Raw genomic sequence first — 15,793 nt, 5'->3', positions numbered from 1 at the left:
TTTTTTGTCTCTGCAACCAGAAACGCGCATTCCCTCTCTTCATGTTGTTGTGGACCTTCAAGTCGCTGCTGATAACACTGAGAGGGATGGTTGGTTATCTGTTGGCTGTGTGAAAGATTCCACGTGCATTGTTCCCTTGGTTGGCTCGCATGGCGCACGGATGTGCCCATACGAGCAAGGGGGGTATGGTCTCAATAGTAAATACAGATTGGTTTTGCACCTGGTTTTTCCACAAAGGCTGAGCAACATTGTGCTCAGTGTCATATTTACCAGCAGCATAATCCTGGAAAGGGACCAAAGAGCCAGAGACCCAGCCCACCCACCACCAAGTGGTCCTTTTATTAATTTACAAATTGATTTTATGCAGATGAACAAGTGTTGTAATTTTGAGTGTGTACTTGTAATTGTTGTCATGTTCTCTAAATGGGTAGAAGCCTACCCATGTCGGAAAGTTGATGCTACCACGGTAGCCAAGATTTTATTATAAGAGGTGTGATCTGTAGATATGGGATCCTCACAAGACTGTCCAGTGATAGAGGTTCACATTTCACAGGTAAAAATTGTTCAGGAACTTTGATAAGCGCTCCAGATCAACCATCATTTCCACTGTCCCTACCACCCAAAGTCTGCGGGGACAGTGGAAAGGCAACATGGAACTTTGAAAAAAAAAAACTAGCCAAGATATGTGGAGACAGGCCTGAAGTGGCCTGATGCACTTCCACTAGCTCTTATAGCCATGAGGTCCACTCCCCAGAGGAGAAATGTACTTTCCCCACACAAGATAGTTGTAGGGAGACCAATGAGATTGCCTGTCTCTCCCACTATCATTGACACAGATGGATATCCACCAAATGGATGATACAATGTTAAACTTTTGTTACGCCCTAACTAGAGCAGCCAGGGTTGTGCATTCACAGGTGAAAGCTGCCCTGCCTGGGGAGCCATGTCATCCCTATCAACCGGGAGACTACGTGCACGTGAAAGTGCACAAATGGAAGACTGCCTCTCACCGAGATGGAGCTGTCCATAGCTGTTTATCTTGGTGACTCACACAGCTGTGAAAGTGGAGGGTCGTCCAACATGGAGCCATGCGACACACTGCAAAACAGCCCCGCCACCGAACAACACGGTGGAGGGTTCAAACGGAGAGTCAGGGGCCGGTGGAGGAGCTGGTGCACCTCCAAATGGTGCCTGCTCCAACTTGTCATTTGTCTCATCCCCACCGGGTTACTCTTCCAGGAGTACACCAAGGAGGGTGGAGACCCGTTTGCAGCAGCTGATCCGGGAGCAAGTTCCAGTCCAGCGGACCGATTTGAGCCAGAACCAGGACCTCGCCAATCAGCTCTCCAATCCAGGGGTGCTGAGAAGGAGGTCCCAAAGAGCACCCACCCGGAGGTGTTGAAGACGTCGAAAGGTGAGTCACATGTGGAGAAAGCCAGAGAGGGGCTGCTGTTGCTACCATGCCTCTCTCCCCCATATGTGATTCATGAAGCAGATGACAGCACCCAGACGGGAAACCAGAGAGAGGAGCCTGGAGAGGGGAAGACACTTTCAGTCTTCCTCCGGCCTCTACATGAAGCAGATGACAGAACCCAGAACGGGGATGAGAGGCCCTTGGTTGTTTCAAGGAAACCGAGGCCGCTGCCTGAGCTACGATGCAAGATGAGATCCAGACATACTGACGCACACACCTGACAGACTTTTACTGATACTGGACGCACGAGTCCACAGACATCGCATACATGAGCCACACCGAGAGTCACTATTGCACGCTCCCAATTATACTGATGTGACATTGAGATTCATCATAAAGCACACATGAAGAACAATCTGTATAACAACACCTTACCGTGGACGAAAAAAATGACTGGACCAGCATTAGAGGGGACAGACCTTGCAGAGTTTGTGGTTAGTCCCAAGCACCCTGGAAGTTATCCAGGGATATCTGTCCCTCTGTCAATGGCTGATATGTGTAAGGTTAAGAAGTGGTTTTGTGTAAGGTTGGATGTAACAAATGTGACTGTTCTTTGGAACGAATCAGTCATCTCTTGAATATTCCCCATCTGCATGGTTATGGTGTATGGCAGAGTGGTACAGTGAGAGTGTTTGGGAATAATACATGTAAGGATACGGTTTCTGTGTATGCTCACCCTCTACTGGATGATTTGAAAGTTCCATTGTATCTGAGTTCAATGTTACTTGTCTTGTATACCATTTGGATGGGTGACATTAATTCCTGATGTTGCTGACTATGCTATTCATACACCTTTAGCATACTACAGAAGATGTAGTATATGGTTGATTGAATGTTCAAATAATTATGGGAAGTTAGTTGAAAAAAATACAGTTAACCACACTGTGTTTAGGTATGCTAACAGCCTGTTGCATGATTGCCTGTTGCAGATGGACCTGTAAGTACTGTATAAGGACATCACCATGTTGGCTTCCTCATGTAGCTAACAAGGGCACCATGTGGGGATGTGGTAAGAGTGCTTATTATTTCCTGCCGGCCAACTGGTCGGGAACGGGTTACCTTGGGTTTATTGTAGGAGCCCTCAGACCTATAGATGGGTTGCCCCTGCACCCCTTGCTCAAACATTGGTGGCACCGCCACAAAAGAAGTATTATTAAAGCAGATGCTAAGAATCTGGGATCACATCACGTGGATTCAATAGTACCTCAGTCACTTGTCATGTTTTCAGCTGCTATTTTCCCTGTGTATGGTGTTATCGCTGCCTTTACAGATATTAGGAGCATAGCACTAGGGTTGGAGTCTATTGGTAATGAGACAGCCAACGCCTTAACTGCGGTTGCTTCTGAGATGAAGGCCATGAGGCAGGTAGTGCTACAGAACCCTATGGCATTGGATTATCTGTTGTCAGCTCTGTGATAGGTCATGACTGATGTACTTTTATCCCAGATGAATCTGCTAATATCACAAATATGCTCACATTAAAGAGATAATTTCAGCTTTGGGGGAACTTGAAGCTTGGAATTGTGCGGACTGACCTCCTCGGGTGGGGTTTCTTTTTCGACTATATTTCAAATGGGAATCACTGGATTGGGCGAGTTAATCGTTGTTGTGCTGATTGTGGTTTGTGCTTGGAAGATGTGTACTTTCTGCTGTGTACAGTGCTGTGCAGTAGGCTATCGGAGGCATGCCAGTAAAATTATGGTAGCCCAAATCAAGCCACAGACAAAAGCAAGCAAAACTGATGATTACTTTATTGCCCTGAGTATGATGGACTTGTCTGATATGTAATCTCAAGTACCACGTGACTACTTTGCCAATGTAATAAAGATGGCCATTTGCCTCCTTCTATTTTCCAATTGATATACAATATTGTATGCAATCTGAAGAGATCTGTCTTTAACCATAGATCAGTTAACAATAATTAAAGATAATGGTTACTTTATTGCTTGTATACTGTTTGAAATGCTCTGAATTTACATGTAATGAACAATGTTTGGTCTATACCCTGCTGTGTTGAGCTCACGAGAGCACAACCCTTGGTTATGTCCAGGAGAGAAATATGCCTATGTTTCTAGAATCGTTGATAAACTGTCATTATGCTGTTTGCTTATGAAGTGAATAGCTGTAAGCTGGTTCTTTTGTAAGGTCCTAGGGAATGCCTGTGTTACTAGGATGAATCAGAGGTTACAATATCACCAAAGTGTATAATGCCATGCAACTTTGAACAAGGAAAATAGAAGGAGGGTTAAGGTCATTTCTGGGAGCCCTATCTAGAGAACTAAACAAAAGCTATTCACTTCATTGACTTTGTACTTTTTCACCTGATTGGGTACTACCTAATACTTCTTCAAATCCTATAATCATGTATGCTGTACTGAGTAGTAACAGATACTGTATTGTTTGATTGTTAAGGTATTGAAATGTTAAGAACTTGTGAAATGTAAGGCACTACAGCAGGCCCCAGGTAAACAGTTGATGAATGATTTTTGTGTTGACGTTAAACGTCAAAAGGGGGGACTGTGGAAGAAATTTAGATTTCCTGTGTGCTTACATTATTCACTAATCAAGAGAACTAGTCATTGGATACTAGTTAGTATGTTGTCATGTAAGCTTGCTATTAATAAGAGTAGATTGTGTCTATGTGTCAGGGTTAATAGATGTTTGAGATCAGGAGAAAGTACTGGCTAAATGGTCCTTGTCATGACTACAAGGAGAGCTCCAACTATGAACTCTGTAGTTTGAGTGGTCATGTGTTGGGAGCTGTTAATCTCTTTCTCTGAGACTGTTGTAACGTCATTACTGCCTGACTGTCACTATCTATGTTTACATTCTTGTGCCCTATAAAAGATGGTCCTCCAGCCTTCAGAGCGAGGAGAGACTTGATTGAGACCTAAGCCTGGTGTTGTGTTGTCATTTATTGTCAGAGGTCTGATTTTCTCTCCCAATCTGCAGATTGATAAATACTTATTAAAATCCAGAACTCAACTGAACTTAGTCACTCCGTTGATGAAGAGACAGACAAAACACTTTCTTCATCAAAGACAAGTCTTGTAGGAAAACCAAACGGATCACTAATACCTTTGACCTTACACAGCTAGTTAAAGGGCCAACCAGGGTGACTTGTTGCTCTAAAACACAGATTGATTTAGTGTTCAGTAATAAACCAGAGAGAGTGACTAAATCATTCAACATGGTTACTAGGCTGTCTGATCATAACTTGGCACTTATAGACAAAAAGTTATCTAAGAACAGGTTTTACCTCTCTACTGTTAGAAAGCCGGATCAACTAAGAATACCAAAGAGTGAATTACATTATTTTGAAAACGCAATTAAGGGAATCAACTGGAATGATCTCTTGTCCTATACGGATGTGGAAGCTGATAGTCAGGTTTTTCTATCCACAATCCAGACCACAATAAATGGTTTCTTAAAGAAAATCAAATCCAAACCTGGCCAAAAGAGCACTCATCCTTGGCTAAATGGAGAAATCTGGAAATTGATGAAAGAATGAGATCATGCTCTAAAAACCTCCCTAAAATCCAAATTACAGCATGACAGGCGTAGGTTTACCATGTTGAGAAATTAAGTGATGAAAGAAATCAGACAGGCGAAGGAAAACTTTTTTATTACAGTTTTTCACAATTGTTAACACACAAAAAGCAAAACCTTGGAACAATTTTCACAACCTTAACGTCATGTACCAATTGCTCGACCCAATTTATCACTACTTTACACTCCCTTATCTGCATTAGACTCTGACTTTCCTTGTTTACACACTGATGTCAATTACACATCACCTTGTTGTCAAAACACTACACACAATGTTCAGTTGTTGCACACACTTCTCAAGTAAAGTCTCAAAGCATCACCCTACAACACACAACTATTCAAATCTCTAAACACTCAGGTCTGGTGAGCAATTTGCGATCAGGACTGCAGCATAAAAAGGGCCTTGAGCATCTGTTTTGTTTGGTGAACAATGGAGAACTTAGAACATATCAACAACCAAAGAAGGAGAGGGGTAAGAGTGAGAGGTGGAAGAGGAGGACAAGGAAGAGGACAAGGAAAAGGACAGGGAAGAGGACAAGGAGGAGGAGGAAGAAGAGCAGAAGGAGGTGGAGATTCGGGCCACCGTGGTTGACCAACCATGGTTTGAGCATGAGGGAGGCTGGCCAGAGGGTCCAACCAAATCTCAACCGCTTCACAGTTGCTGCCATCATTAGAAACATTAGAATGGAGAACAGGTATGAATTATATTTGCCTTGTGTACTGAAATATTGCATATCAATAGAATACAGTGTGCTCACTGTATTTGTATTTTGCAGGATTGAAAGAGAACCACATGCATGCAGGAAGAACATGCACTTTCCCATCCAAACAGGAGACTAACATTGTGAAAATGGTTCGTGAAATCAACCCTATCACACACGGACAGATACAAACCAGGATCCTGGCTGACCATGCCACATTCAGAAACATCCAGACCATGGACCAGGAATGCCATGCAGATGAAACAAGTGTACAGGGTCCTATTCGACCGGAACACAGACCACATCAAGGAGTTGCGGCAAGAGTTTGTAAGTCCCATACATTCAGCACTGACACATGCACCTGTAATGTGTCTCACTGTACCACATTGTGTTGACCCATCTGTGTCCATACTATACAGTAACTTGCATTATCATGCTGTCTGTTCCAGCAGATCCAGGAGCATGACACAGCTAATGATCTATATCAGTGGTTCTCAACCCTGTCCTCAGGGACCCCCTGTCCTGCATGTTTTAGATGTTTCCCTCCTCCAACACACCTGATTCAAATAAAAGGGTCGTTATATACCTCTGTAGAAGCCTGGTAACGAACATGCATTTGAATCAGGTGTGTTGGAGCAGGGAAACATCTAAAACAAGCAGGACAGGGGGTCCCTGAGGACAGGGTTGAGAACCACTGATCTATATGAATACATTAATACATATTCATTGATGAGGTTGGATTCAACCTGGTGAAGAGAAGGCACCGGGGCAGAAATGTAATTGGCCAGCGCACCATTGTTGAGGTCCCCGCCTAGCGTGGTGGGAACATCACTTTGTGTGCTGCAATGGGTTTAGTAGGCCCATTGACAATACTGTACTGTTCAAAAAATACAACTTTTTTTTGCTGCATATGTGTGCTGTTTTATGTTCGACTATGAAAATTTGGCCTACACTGAGTCATTTTACAAAAGTTGAAATGGCTCATCCTCCAGAGTCATTGCCATTCATATGTTGTGTTCCATTTTGAGAATTGTGTTTTCAATTTTGCACTACTGTGTGCTGTGAATGCTTGGAAGCAGCAAATGGTTATTGTGTGTACTGTTATGAATTGTACGTGTGTGTCATTTGAAAATATGGCTGTGTGTACCAAATGAGAACATGAGTTCCATTTTGTAAACAGGTGAGAGATTTGATGGCAAAGAGTCATCTTGCAAAGGGAGTGTAAGGTTTAGCATTTTCGGTGTGAGGTTTTCAGTTTTGTGTGTGCAGTTTTGAGAAAGACGTTATTGGTTTGAGAAACGTGTGTTAACATTTGTGAAAAACTGTAACATAATTGGTGAAGCAAAGGGAAATTGTAAATTAATCTGGGAGAATCTAAAAAAGTTAAAAGGGAAAGACCATAGTAACACTGCAAAAAGACAGAAATTATGGTGAATAACAATCTAACACAGGATGCAGTTGAAATAGCAATAGCCTTCAATTCCTATTTTATTGACTCTTGTCAGGGTACTGAAACAGAACCCCTCCACTGGTTTCTTGGGCTCAGTGCCAGTGAATGACGCTCAACCTGTATTCGTCATAAGGGAAGTTTCTGAGTCAGAGGTGAACAAGGTGATTAGTTCACTAAAGAACTCTAAAGCCAAAATACTCCACAGAAACGGCCAACTGCTTTTTTCTGGAAAATGTGAAGTCCAAGATGGACAAAGGGGGCGTTGTTGGAGAACCAAGTGTGTCAAAGTGAACAATGAGCTGTTGCCCACTCTTAGCTATGATCCCCCAAGGGTCAATACTGGGGCCCCTCTTGTTTAGTCTGTACATTAATGATCTGCCTTCTGTCTGTTCGGGGGCTGAAGTTCAAATGTATGCAGATGATACAGTAATATACGTGCATGCAAAGAGCAAACAACAAGCTGCACAAGAACTCACTACTGTAATGGTCCAGGTTACAAAGTGGCTCAGTGACTCGTGTTTGGATCTCAATGTGAAAAAAACTGTCTGCATGTTCTTCACAGAGGGCAACAGATGTTACTGAGCCAGATGTCTATGTGCAGGGGAGAAGCTCCAGGTGGTATCAGTATTAAGTTTTAAGTACCTTGGCATCATACTGGATTCTAACCTTTCTTTTAAAAAGCAGGTGAAAAAGGTCATTCAAATAACCAAATTCAACCTAGCTAATTTCCAATTTATACAGAGTTGTTTAACTACAGAGGTAGCAAAACTGTACTTCAAATCTATGATACTCCCTCACTTAACATACTGCTTGACTAGTTGGGCCCAAGCTTGCTGCACAACATTAAAACCTATTCAGTCTGTATATAAACAGGCTCTTAAAGTGCTGGACAGACAGCCCAACAGCCATCACCGCTGTTACATCCTCAGAAAGCATGAGCTCCTGAGTTGGGAAAATCTTGTGCAATACACCGACGCATGTCTTGTATTCGAGATCCTCCATGGCCTGGCTCCCCCTCCACTCAGTACTTTTGTTAAACAAAAAACCCAAACATATGGCAGCCGAACCACAAAGTCTGCCATGAGAGGCGATTGTATAGTTCCCTTAAGGAAAAGCACTTTTGGTAAATCCGCTTTCTCTGTGAGAGCTTCAAATGTCTGGAATACCCTGTCATCAGACACACAACTGCACCACCTATCACACTTTTACCAAAAGCACGATGACATGGTTAAAGGTCAACCAGATTTGTAAACATAATCCCTAGCTGTGTATTGTCGCTTTCCATGTTGTTTGAGGCTTGTAAGGTGTGGAAACAGATTTTGTCTTGTTGCCTATTGATCTATATTGTTCTATCTGTATGCTATGTCTTGTTGCTAATTGTTCTATGTTGCTCTATCTGTATGCTACATCTTGCTTGTCCTATGTTGCCCTGCGTGTGTTCATTGTTCAATGATTGTCTGTATTGTAACTGTTTTTAATAATTTGCCCAGGGACTGTGGTTGAAAATTAGCCGGCTGGCTAAAACCGGCACTTTTACTTAAGGTGACATGACATGAAAACTTCATTTTATGAGGTTATTTAACATTAATATGAGTTCCCCTAGCCTGCCTTCGGTCCCCCAGTGGCTAGAATTTTCGATTAGTGTAAACCAAGCCCTGCGTGTTCTTCTCCGCCTTTGACAAAATGAAGGCTCAATTGCGCTGTTTGAAAATCTCCCCCTAGTGACGTAGATAGGGGGAAGGTTACCTCCCCTCTCTCTGCTATGCCCGACCAGATCATCTTTCTTTTCTCAATCTTAAATGTTCTTAAATTAAGTAAATACTAGTGTCATAATCTTGTCATAAAGCTACACACTAGGTATTATTTTCTTGAACAATACAATGTAAGTAGTTTTTTCTCAATGTGTAGTATAATCTGCTTAAATTTAGCATATACGTCTTTACACAATTCTTGAAATAAGGCAAAATCCCTGAAATATACATGTCATATTAAAGTAAAACAATGTGTAATCCTGAGATAATAGAAAATGTAAAAGGCTTGCCTAAAAAATTAAGATACGAGTCGAATTTCTTATCACCTTTTTATTTTTTGTTTAGGTGCACATCAGCAGAGCATAAGACCCAAGGCTGAAAATCTGAATGGGCAAAATTAAACAATATCATTTGACAGAGAAACGTCACACAATTTCTGGGAGGTTGAAAAAAACAACAACAGCATACATGAAGACCCCAAGGCTGAAGGGGCAAAATTAAACAGTATCATTTGACAGAGAAACGTCATTAATTTTCTAGGAGGCTGAAAAAACAACAACAGCTCCAACATTGTATTGGGGTCAGGCATCCACGTTATTACTAATGTTCAAGCCTATTCGGCAATGAACGTCTTCCACTCAGCCATAGCTTTTTTATATGACAAAGTCATATCTCGGTTATGGATGGAGTCCATGAGGACTTCTGTCTGCAGCACAGAGAGGAGTGTGGCAATGCACTTGGGATATGTAAGGTGAAAGGTGTAGTAACATGCAAGGATGTACATCACACTGACAGAGAGGTCTTCCTTTGGGAAGGTCAGCACAGGCATGGTTCCAACGGCCAGTATGCAGTTGGTTTCACAGACAATCACAACAGGGCTGGAGAGTGGTCTTGCCTGAAGAAAGGTGTTGGGGTCTTCTGCAGACTGAAACAAGAATAGAAAAACAAAAATTATCACTTAAACAAGTCACTGTTAAGAGAATATGATCAAGTAATATGAAAAATACATGCATACATTTCTTACCTTGAGGATGTGAAGCATAGCCGCACTTGCATGTCCTAATTTCTTGTGAGCCACAGGTGATGGGAACAAGTCTGGCAAAGCCTTAATCACGGCAACAGATTGCTTTACTGTGAAAAAGAAAAATAGTCTCATTATCTTTACTGCAATCGGTAAAAAAACACAAAAAACCTTACTAAAATGGGAGTCTGACATGGGATTCTGATAGCACCATTCACTGCAAAATATAGAAATTAACACAATTAACCCTTTGACACGTACGAACATACCGGTATGTCCAGTCCTGGCTGGTCCCTGGAGCGTACGGACATACCCGTATGTTTAGAACGCGTCCTTAGAATGTCCAGTTTGGCTTATTACGTAACAATAAACTCTTCAAAATTAGACTACGTGTACATTATAAACATAAGTCTTGATGTACTGTATATTTTGAGAAAGTTTACCTTTACTATCCATATGAAAACGTTCAAACAAATTAGTTTAGCTAATGTTAGCTAATAGCTAACCAAAAATAACTCACGCTTTACTCACGTCACCTAGTCAACCATAAAATTATCAGTTTTCCTTGACTTGGCTATCACTTCCAACACATGTTACTTTTGTACAACCAACTAAAGATCGAAATAATAAATATACATTCACTAATATGCATCTAAAACATCCGACAATAGTTTGTCTTTCGTCTCGTTTTGAGCTACTAGAGGCCATCTTTGATTTTTTTTTTCTTCCGGCAACAAATATAACCCTTGATGATGTACCACTTGACCCCTTACACCTCAGTATTTTCTCGTGAGAAGAGTAGGTTATCTCGTTGACCATTTGTCACCCACAATGCATTGAGTACTGATCAAAACAATAAACATGGCAGCCTACATTATCGGTAATAGCAATTAGCTTATCATCCTATACACTACCATTACCACTAAAATCATATACCACAACCACAATATGTTAATATTTGAAAATCGGAATAGCAACTACTTCCCTAGTTTGCAACAACATGTTTTAAAAAGAAATATACGTTTAATTTGACCACAGTACAGTAACTTTTTACTAATATTGGTCGTCAGACACGTCACTCACATGATTCCCGCTCATATGATTTGCGCTCACATTCACCAGTCAGAGAAATATAACTGATCCACAATGTTCAACTATCCCAGGAGAATGACCGATGATGACACATTGAGTACATGTTATGCCAGGTTGCTTAGCTTTGTCTTGTCCCAAGAATTTCGGTGCCCAGTCTGACCTTGTGTTGTTGTGTGCATCTGACAATAAAAGACTTGAAGTTTTTTTAAATTCTGATGGTAATCTTGGCGAAAAACACGTGTGGCACACCCAAATAATATGGCACACCCAAATGCAAATAGATTATAAACAGACGAAACTATTTGGCACTACAACATTTTAATCCAAGGCATTGGTTCAAGTCGAGGCACACGTTTATCTCGTTTTGTTCAGTGTCGTCCTCTATCTGCGCCTTGAGTCCTGCCGGTCGGTAGCTTACATTCCCGCTCCAAACTCCTGCGCCCACAACCTGCCGTTCCGCTGGACTATCCGGCTGACCCTTAGTACAGAAGTCCCACCGCCATCAATACTAATAATACTGGTACAGCCACAGCAACATCCCACAACTTTATACATCGAGTGCGCGTTACTGTTTCGCACTGCGCATCAGTGCAGTTTTACAGCCTATTGGTGATTGACCACATTATGAAACTTGCACATTTTGTGGGTATTTGGGTGGCTCAGAGAAGAGCCTTTGTGTTGTTTCGTAAGCCACACGCTTACAGGACGGTTCTCAGGCCGACCAGGACATTCTCGAGGAACAGCTCGTTCCCCCTACGGTTCAGATGAACCCCGTCCCTCCTAAAAACGTCCTGGTCATGGCGGATGTTGCTGTTGGCGACTCCAACTCTGCCCATGAAGCCGGCCACTCCGGCATTCACGAACCGCCTTGACCTCTCAATGCCATAGGCACTGCGGCCCCTTGTCTGACTCCGGTACACTCTCCGCTGGATGATATCGGAGAACAGCACCATGGTGTCGGGGAACATCCAGCGGATGCAGTCGAGGTCTCGCCTAATGCTGCGCAAAAGGCTACAGCCCGACTGCGACCCGAGATTGTTCCCCCCGAGATGGATAACCATCACGGCCGGTGCTGGCCCCGACGTCCGGCGAAGAAGTGGCACCAGCTGCTCCCACCTCATCCCACGTCGGCCCATCCAGTGGACCTGGCAGTCCAGCCCGAGCGTTCGGGTGAACCTTGCAGAGCTCCACAAGCTGGTGCACAGCCAACGATTCCACTCCCCCTGGACCTAGAGTTGTGTTTGATGAAACACTCTCTGGGGTGCAGACCCCACCCGATGATCCCACTGAGGCTCAGTGTTTCAAACTGTTCCTCACAGAAGAACTGGTTGAAGAAATAGTGGAGGAAACCAACCGCTATGCCTCAGTGCAGCAGGAGAGGATGCCGTCCGGAGTGAAAGGCAAAATGGCTAAATGGGTGCGGACAACCGTGAATGAGATGTACTCATTCTTGGTTGCTGTCCTCCTGATGGGAATTGTGCGAAAGTCCTCCCTCCGAGAGTACTGGACCACAGATCCCATCCTCCTGACCCCCTTCTTCGCTACACTTTTCTCTCAGGACCGCTTCCTGCTTCTGCTGCGTTGCTTGCACTTTGTCGACAGTGCAAGCGCTAATGTAAATGATCCCCTGCACAAGATCCGAAATGTGTTCAGTGCTCTCACCACTTCATTCCGACAGGTTTTTGTGCCACACAGAGACCTCTGTGTCGATGAATCCCTAATGAAGTGGAAGGGTAGGCTGGCATTTCGGCAGTACATCCCGTCAAAAAGGCATAGGTTTGGTATCAAATTCTTTGTCCTTTGTGATGTACTGACCGGTTATGTGCAGGACATGATCATTTACACGGGATCCAGCACTGACATCACCCACTTTCCAGGATTTGGAATATCTGGCTCGGTCGTAGTGACCTTACTTGCACCCCACTTAAAAAAGGGCCACGTCCTGTACATCGACAACTGGTACAGCAGTCCAACACTGTTCCAGCACCTCCTCTCCCGAGGAACAGGGGCCTGTGGGACCGTCCGTGCAAATCGGAAGGGGATGCCAGCCTTCAGCCCTAAACTGAAGAAGGGTGAAGTGGAATTTAAACAGAATGGCAGTTAGTTGGCCGTTAAGTGGCATGACAAACGTGACGTTCACATGCTCACCACTGTTCATTCCTCAGTGATGTCAGCCACGCAGAGGATTGATCATGCCACCGGGGAGAGGAAACTCAAGCCAGCTTGTGTTCTTGATTACAACAAGAAGATGGGGGCTGTGGACAAGGCGGACATGGTGAACAGCTTTGTTGAATGTGCCAGGAAGACTACCAAGTGGTACAAGAAAGTCTTCTTTCACTTGGTAGACACTGCTGTTCTCAATGGCCACATTGTCCACCGTCAACAGTCTGGTGAGAGAAATGCACAATACATTTCAAAATTACATAATTTCCTTAAAAAGCTTTTAAAATAATTGTGTTGCTGTGATTACTGATTCCTACTCATTTACTACATTCTGAATAGGGAGAGTCATCCCTTACCAGGAGTACAGGCTGAACTTGATGAAACAGCTGCTCGAGGTGCATCATACACCTCGACGCCCATCCACCGGTGGCCGTCCCACGTCAGACAATCCTCTGCGGTTGACTGCCAGGCACTTTCCCTCGGAGGTCCCTCAGACTGCTACCCAAGGTAGCAGGACCAGGAGGAAGTGCAAGGTGTGCACTTCTACCTCGCGTCGGAGAAAGGAGAGGAAAGTGACAAAGTTTATGTGTGTGGCATGCAACGTTGCCTTGTGTGCTGCCCCATGTTTTGAGGAGTATCACACACTCAAACATTATTAAACACCCATCGTTCTACCTTGGCCGTTGAGCGGGATTTAAAAGCCAACGGTTCAAGCAGGACGTTCACATGACATCTTGGTGAGGGGTCATGCCACAACAACTGATCAAGCCAACAGATCTCCCGTTCTACCTTGGCCGTTGAGCGGGATTTTAAAAGCCAACGGTTCAAGCAGCAGGTTTGTATGTGACTTTCTGCCTTGGCGTTGAGCGGGATTTAAAAGCCAACGGTACAAGTAGTAGATTTTCAACACTCCCTGCATTATACATACATAATGATATAACCATTTTTTCTATTGTACTGCCCCTTCTCTGTTTCAGATATGTAGTTCCGGTTATAAAAAAAACAAAAAAACAAAAAAAAACATTTGTTTCAGATATCCTGTTCCTGTTATAACCCCCCCCACCACACACACACACAAATATATTTTCTGTTTCAGATATTCTTCCAGATATCCAGTTTGTGTTATAAAAAATATATATATTTATATATATATATAATATATATATATATATATATTCCCCAGATATCCAGTTCAGTTCCTGTTTTATAATAACAACTTTTTTCCCCAGATATCCAGTTCAGTTCCTGTTATAATAACAACTTTTTGTCCAGATATCCAGTTCCTGTTATAAAAAAAAACAAAAAAAACAAAAAAAAACTAACCACCTCTTCTAGAACCATCACCTTATCGCGGTGGAGAGGTTTGTGTGTCCTAAAGAACCTGGGGGCTGTGTTGTCTGGAGCCTGGTGCTCCTGGTAGGGTCTCCCAAGACAAAGTGGTCTCAGGTGAGGGGCCAGACTAAGAATGGTTCAAAAAAACTAAGGACGACATAGTAAATCAACAGAGGAGTCAACCTGCTCGGAGCCCTCGTCTGGAGCCAAAACAATAAACTCTCTTTTTCAGATAACCGTCAAGCTATCCAGTTGTTTCAAAGTGTACTAATTGTTATTTCCATAAAATGAAACAAATGGTTATATGTACATATATCCGATGGACTTCAAGCTATACTTTCTCTTTTTATATTATTATGCACCAACTATTATTTCTGTTTCAGATAACACATTTCGACCTTGGCCGTTGAGTGGGCAAACTAGAACCTAAAGATTTTCCAGGAGCTTGCTTGATCGCCTTTTTGCTAGGGGTCAGGGAATAATTTTCCAGTCTCGCCTTTATTGGCTCAAATTGGCTGACTGGTTTTTCGATTCCCTCTGGAAAAGCAGTCTTTATTATATAAAATAAAAACAATTGTTTGAAAATACTGAACTACTGTGTCTTTTGTACATGTATCCTGTGATTTAGACGCCCGTGCAGTTTACTCAGCTAGCATACAGTACGATATGGGTAAACCGTGTTCATGAAATAAGTTACTAGCGTTAGATGAAAGCCTGCCAGACAACAATAATCGTTGCATAGCAATCCATTTGGATCGAAGACTTCTGCAGCATTTAGTAGCCTATTAGTTAAAATCCGACTACACTAAATAACGCTACGTAACATAGCCATTAGTTAGTAACAGCTAGCTAGTTGAATTACACTCTAGCTAGTTGAATTACACTATTACGAGCTAGTTAGTTTAGCAAACACATCACCTCGTAATGAACAGTTAATAATTTCATCTCAATATCATGCTAAATATATAGGCGTTGTAACTTCAGTTGAACAAACACTTCACTTACCAGAAAAACGTCGCCATGAAAAGTACACATGGTCCCACGAGGCGGATGAAATGCATCAAGAAGGAGGGGGGGGGGGGGGGGTAATCTTCTAAACAACCAATGGGTTGTGGCCTGGTCAAAGCTACGGGGTCCAACAGGTTCAACTCAAAATGCGAACAGAGAAATGCTTAAATTGTACAGCAATTCGACATTAATGCGTCTTAATCAATTTCTGGAACGTTAAAATTGATCCAAAATCACGCGCATTAAAAACTC

At 42.8% G+C, this 15,793-nt stretch overlaps 2 protein-coding genes across 4 annotated transcripts; one reads left to right on the top strand and one right to left on the bottom strand.

The window, feature by feature from the left end:
* Positions 1-346: 346 nt before the first annotated feature.
* Positions 347-1,896, top strand: LOC146220743 (uncharacterized). Its single transcript, XM_084693265.1, has one exon. The coding sequence runs from the start codon at positions 1,015-1,017 to the stop codon at positions 1,693-1,695; it is 681 nt and encodes a 226-aa protein (XP_084549391.1). The 5' UTR covers positions 347-1,014; the 3' UTR covers positions 1,696-1,896.
* Positions 1,897-9,240: 7,344 nt separating this feature from the next.
* On the bottom strand, positions 9,241-15,592 carry LOC146220742 (uncharacterized). 3 transcript variants are annotated; one of them, XM_084694213.1, is made up of 5 exons: positions 15,539-15,592; positions 13,558-13,744; positions 13,187-13,425; positions 9,950-13,100; positions 9,241-9,850 (listed from the first exon to the last, which is right to left on the bottom strand). In XM_084694213.1, exons 4-5 carry the CDS (start codon positions 10,211-10,213, stop codon positions 9,539-9,541), a joined length of 576 nt encoding a protein of 191 aa, XP_084550339.1. In that variant the 5' UTR covers positions 10,214-13,100; positions 13,187-13,425; positions 13,558-13,744; positions 15,539-15,592; the 3' UTR covers positions 9,241-9,538. The 3 variants fall into 3 exon arrangements, with proteins under 3 accessions (XP_084550339.1, XP_084550341.1, XP_084550340.1); XM_084694215.1 differs by having other exon boundaries at positions 9,950-10,056; XM_084694214.1 differs by lacking the exon at positions 15,539-15,592 and having other exon boundaries at positions 13,558-14,685.
* Positions 15,593-15,793: the final 201 nt, after the last annotated feature.

Source organism: Hypomesus nipponensis, chromosome 27 (assembly GCF_054491055.1).
Source record: "Hypomesus nipponensis isolate SF chromosome 27, ASM5449105v1, whole genome shotgun sequence".
Taxonomy (NCBI): Eukaryota; Metazoa; Chordata; class Actinopteri; order Osmeriformes; family Osmeridae; genus Hypomesus; species Hypomesus nipponensis.
The sequence above is the reverse complement of the archived record's forward strand: the minus strand, read 5'-3'. Positions and strand labels throughout refer to the sequence as shown.

Coding starts and splice junctions, on each gene's coding strand:
- LOC146220742 (XM_084694213.1), bottom strand. CDS start 10,213: ATGTTCGTACGTGTCAAAGGGTTAATTGTGTTAATTTCTATATTTTGC. Junction 9,851..9,949: donor CTATGCTTCACATCCTCAAG/GTAAGAAATGTA, acceptor TTCTTGTTTCAG/TCTGCAGAAGACCCCAACAC.
- LOC146220743 (XM_084693265.1), top strand. CDS start 1,015: ATGGAGCTGTCCATAGCTGTTTATCTTGGTGACTCACACAGCTGTGAA.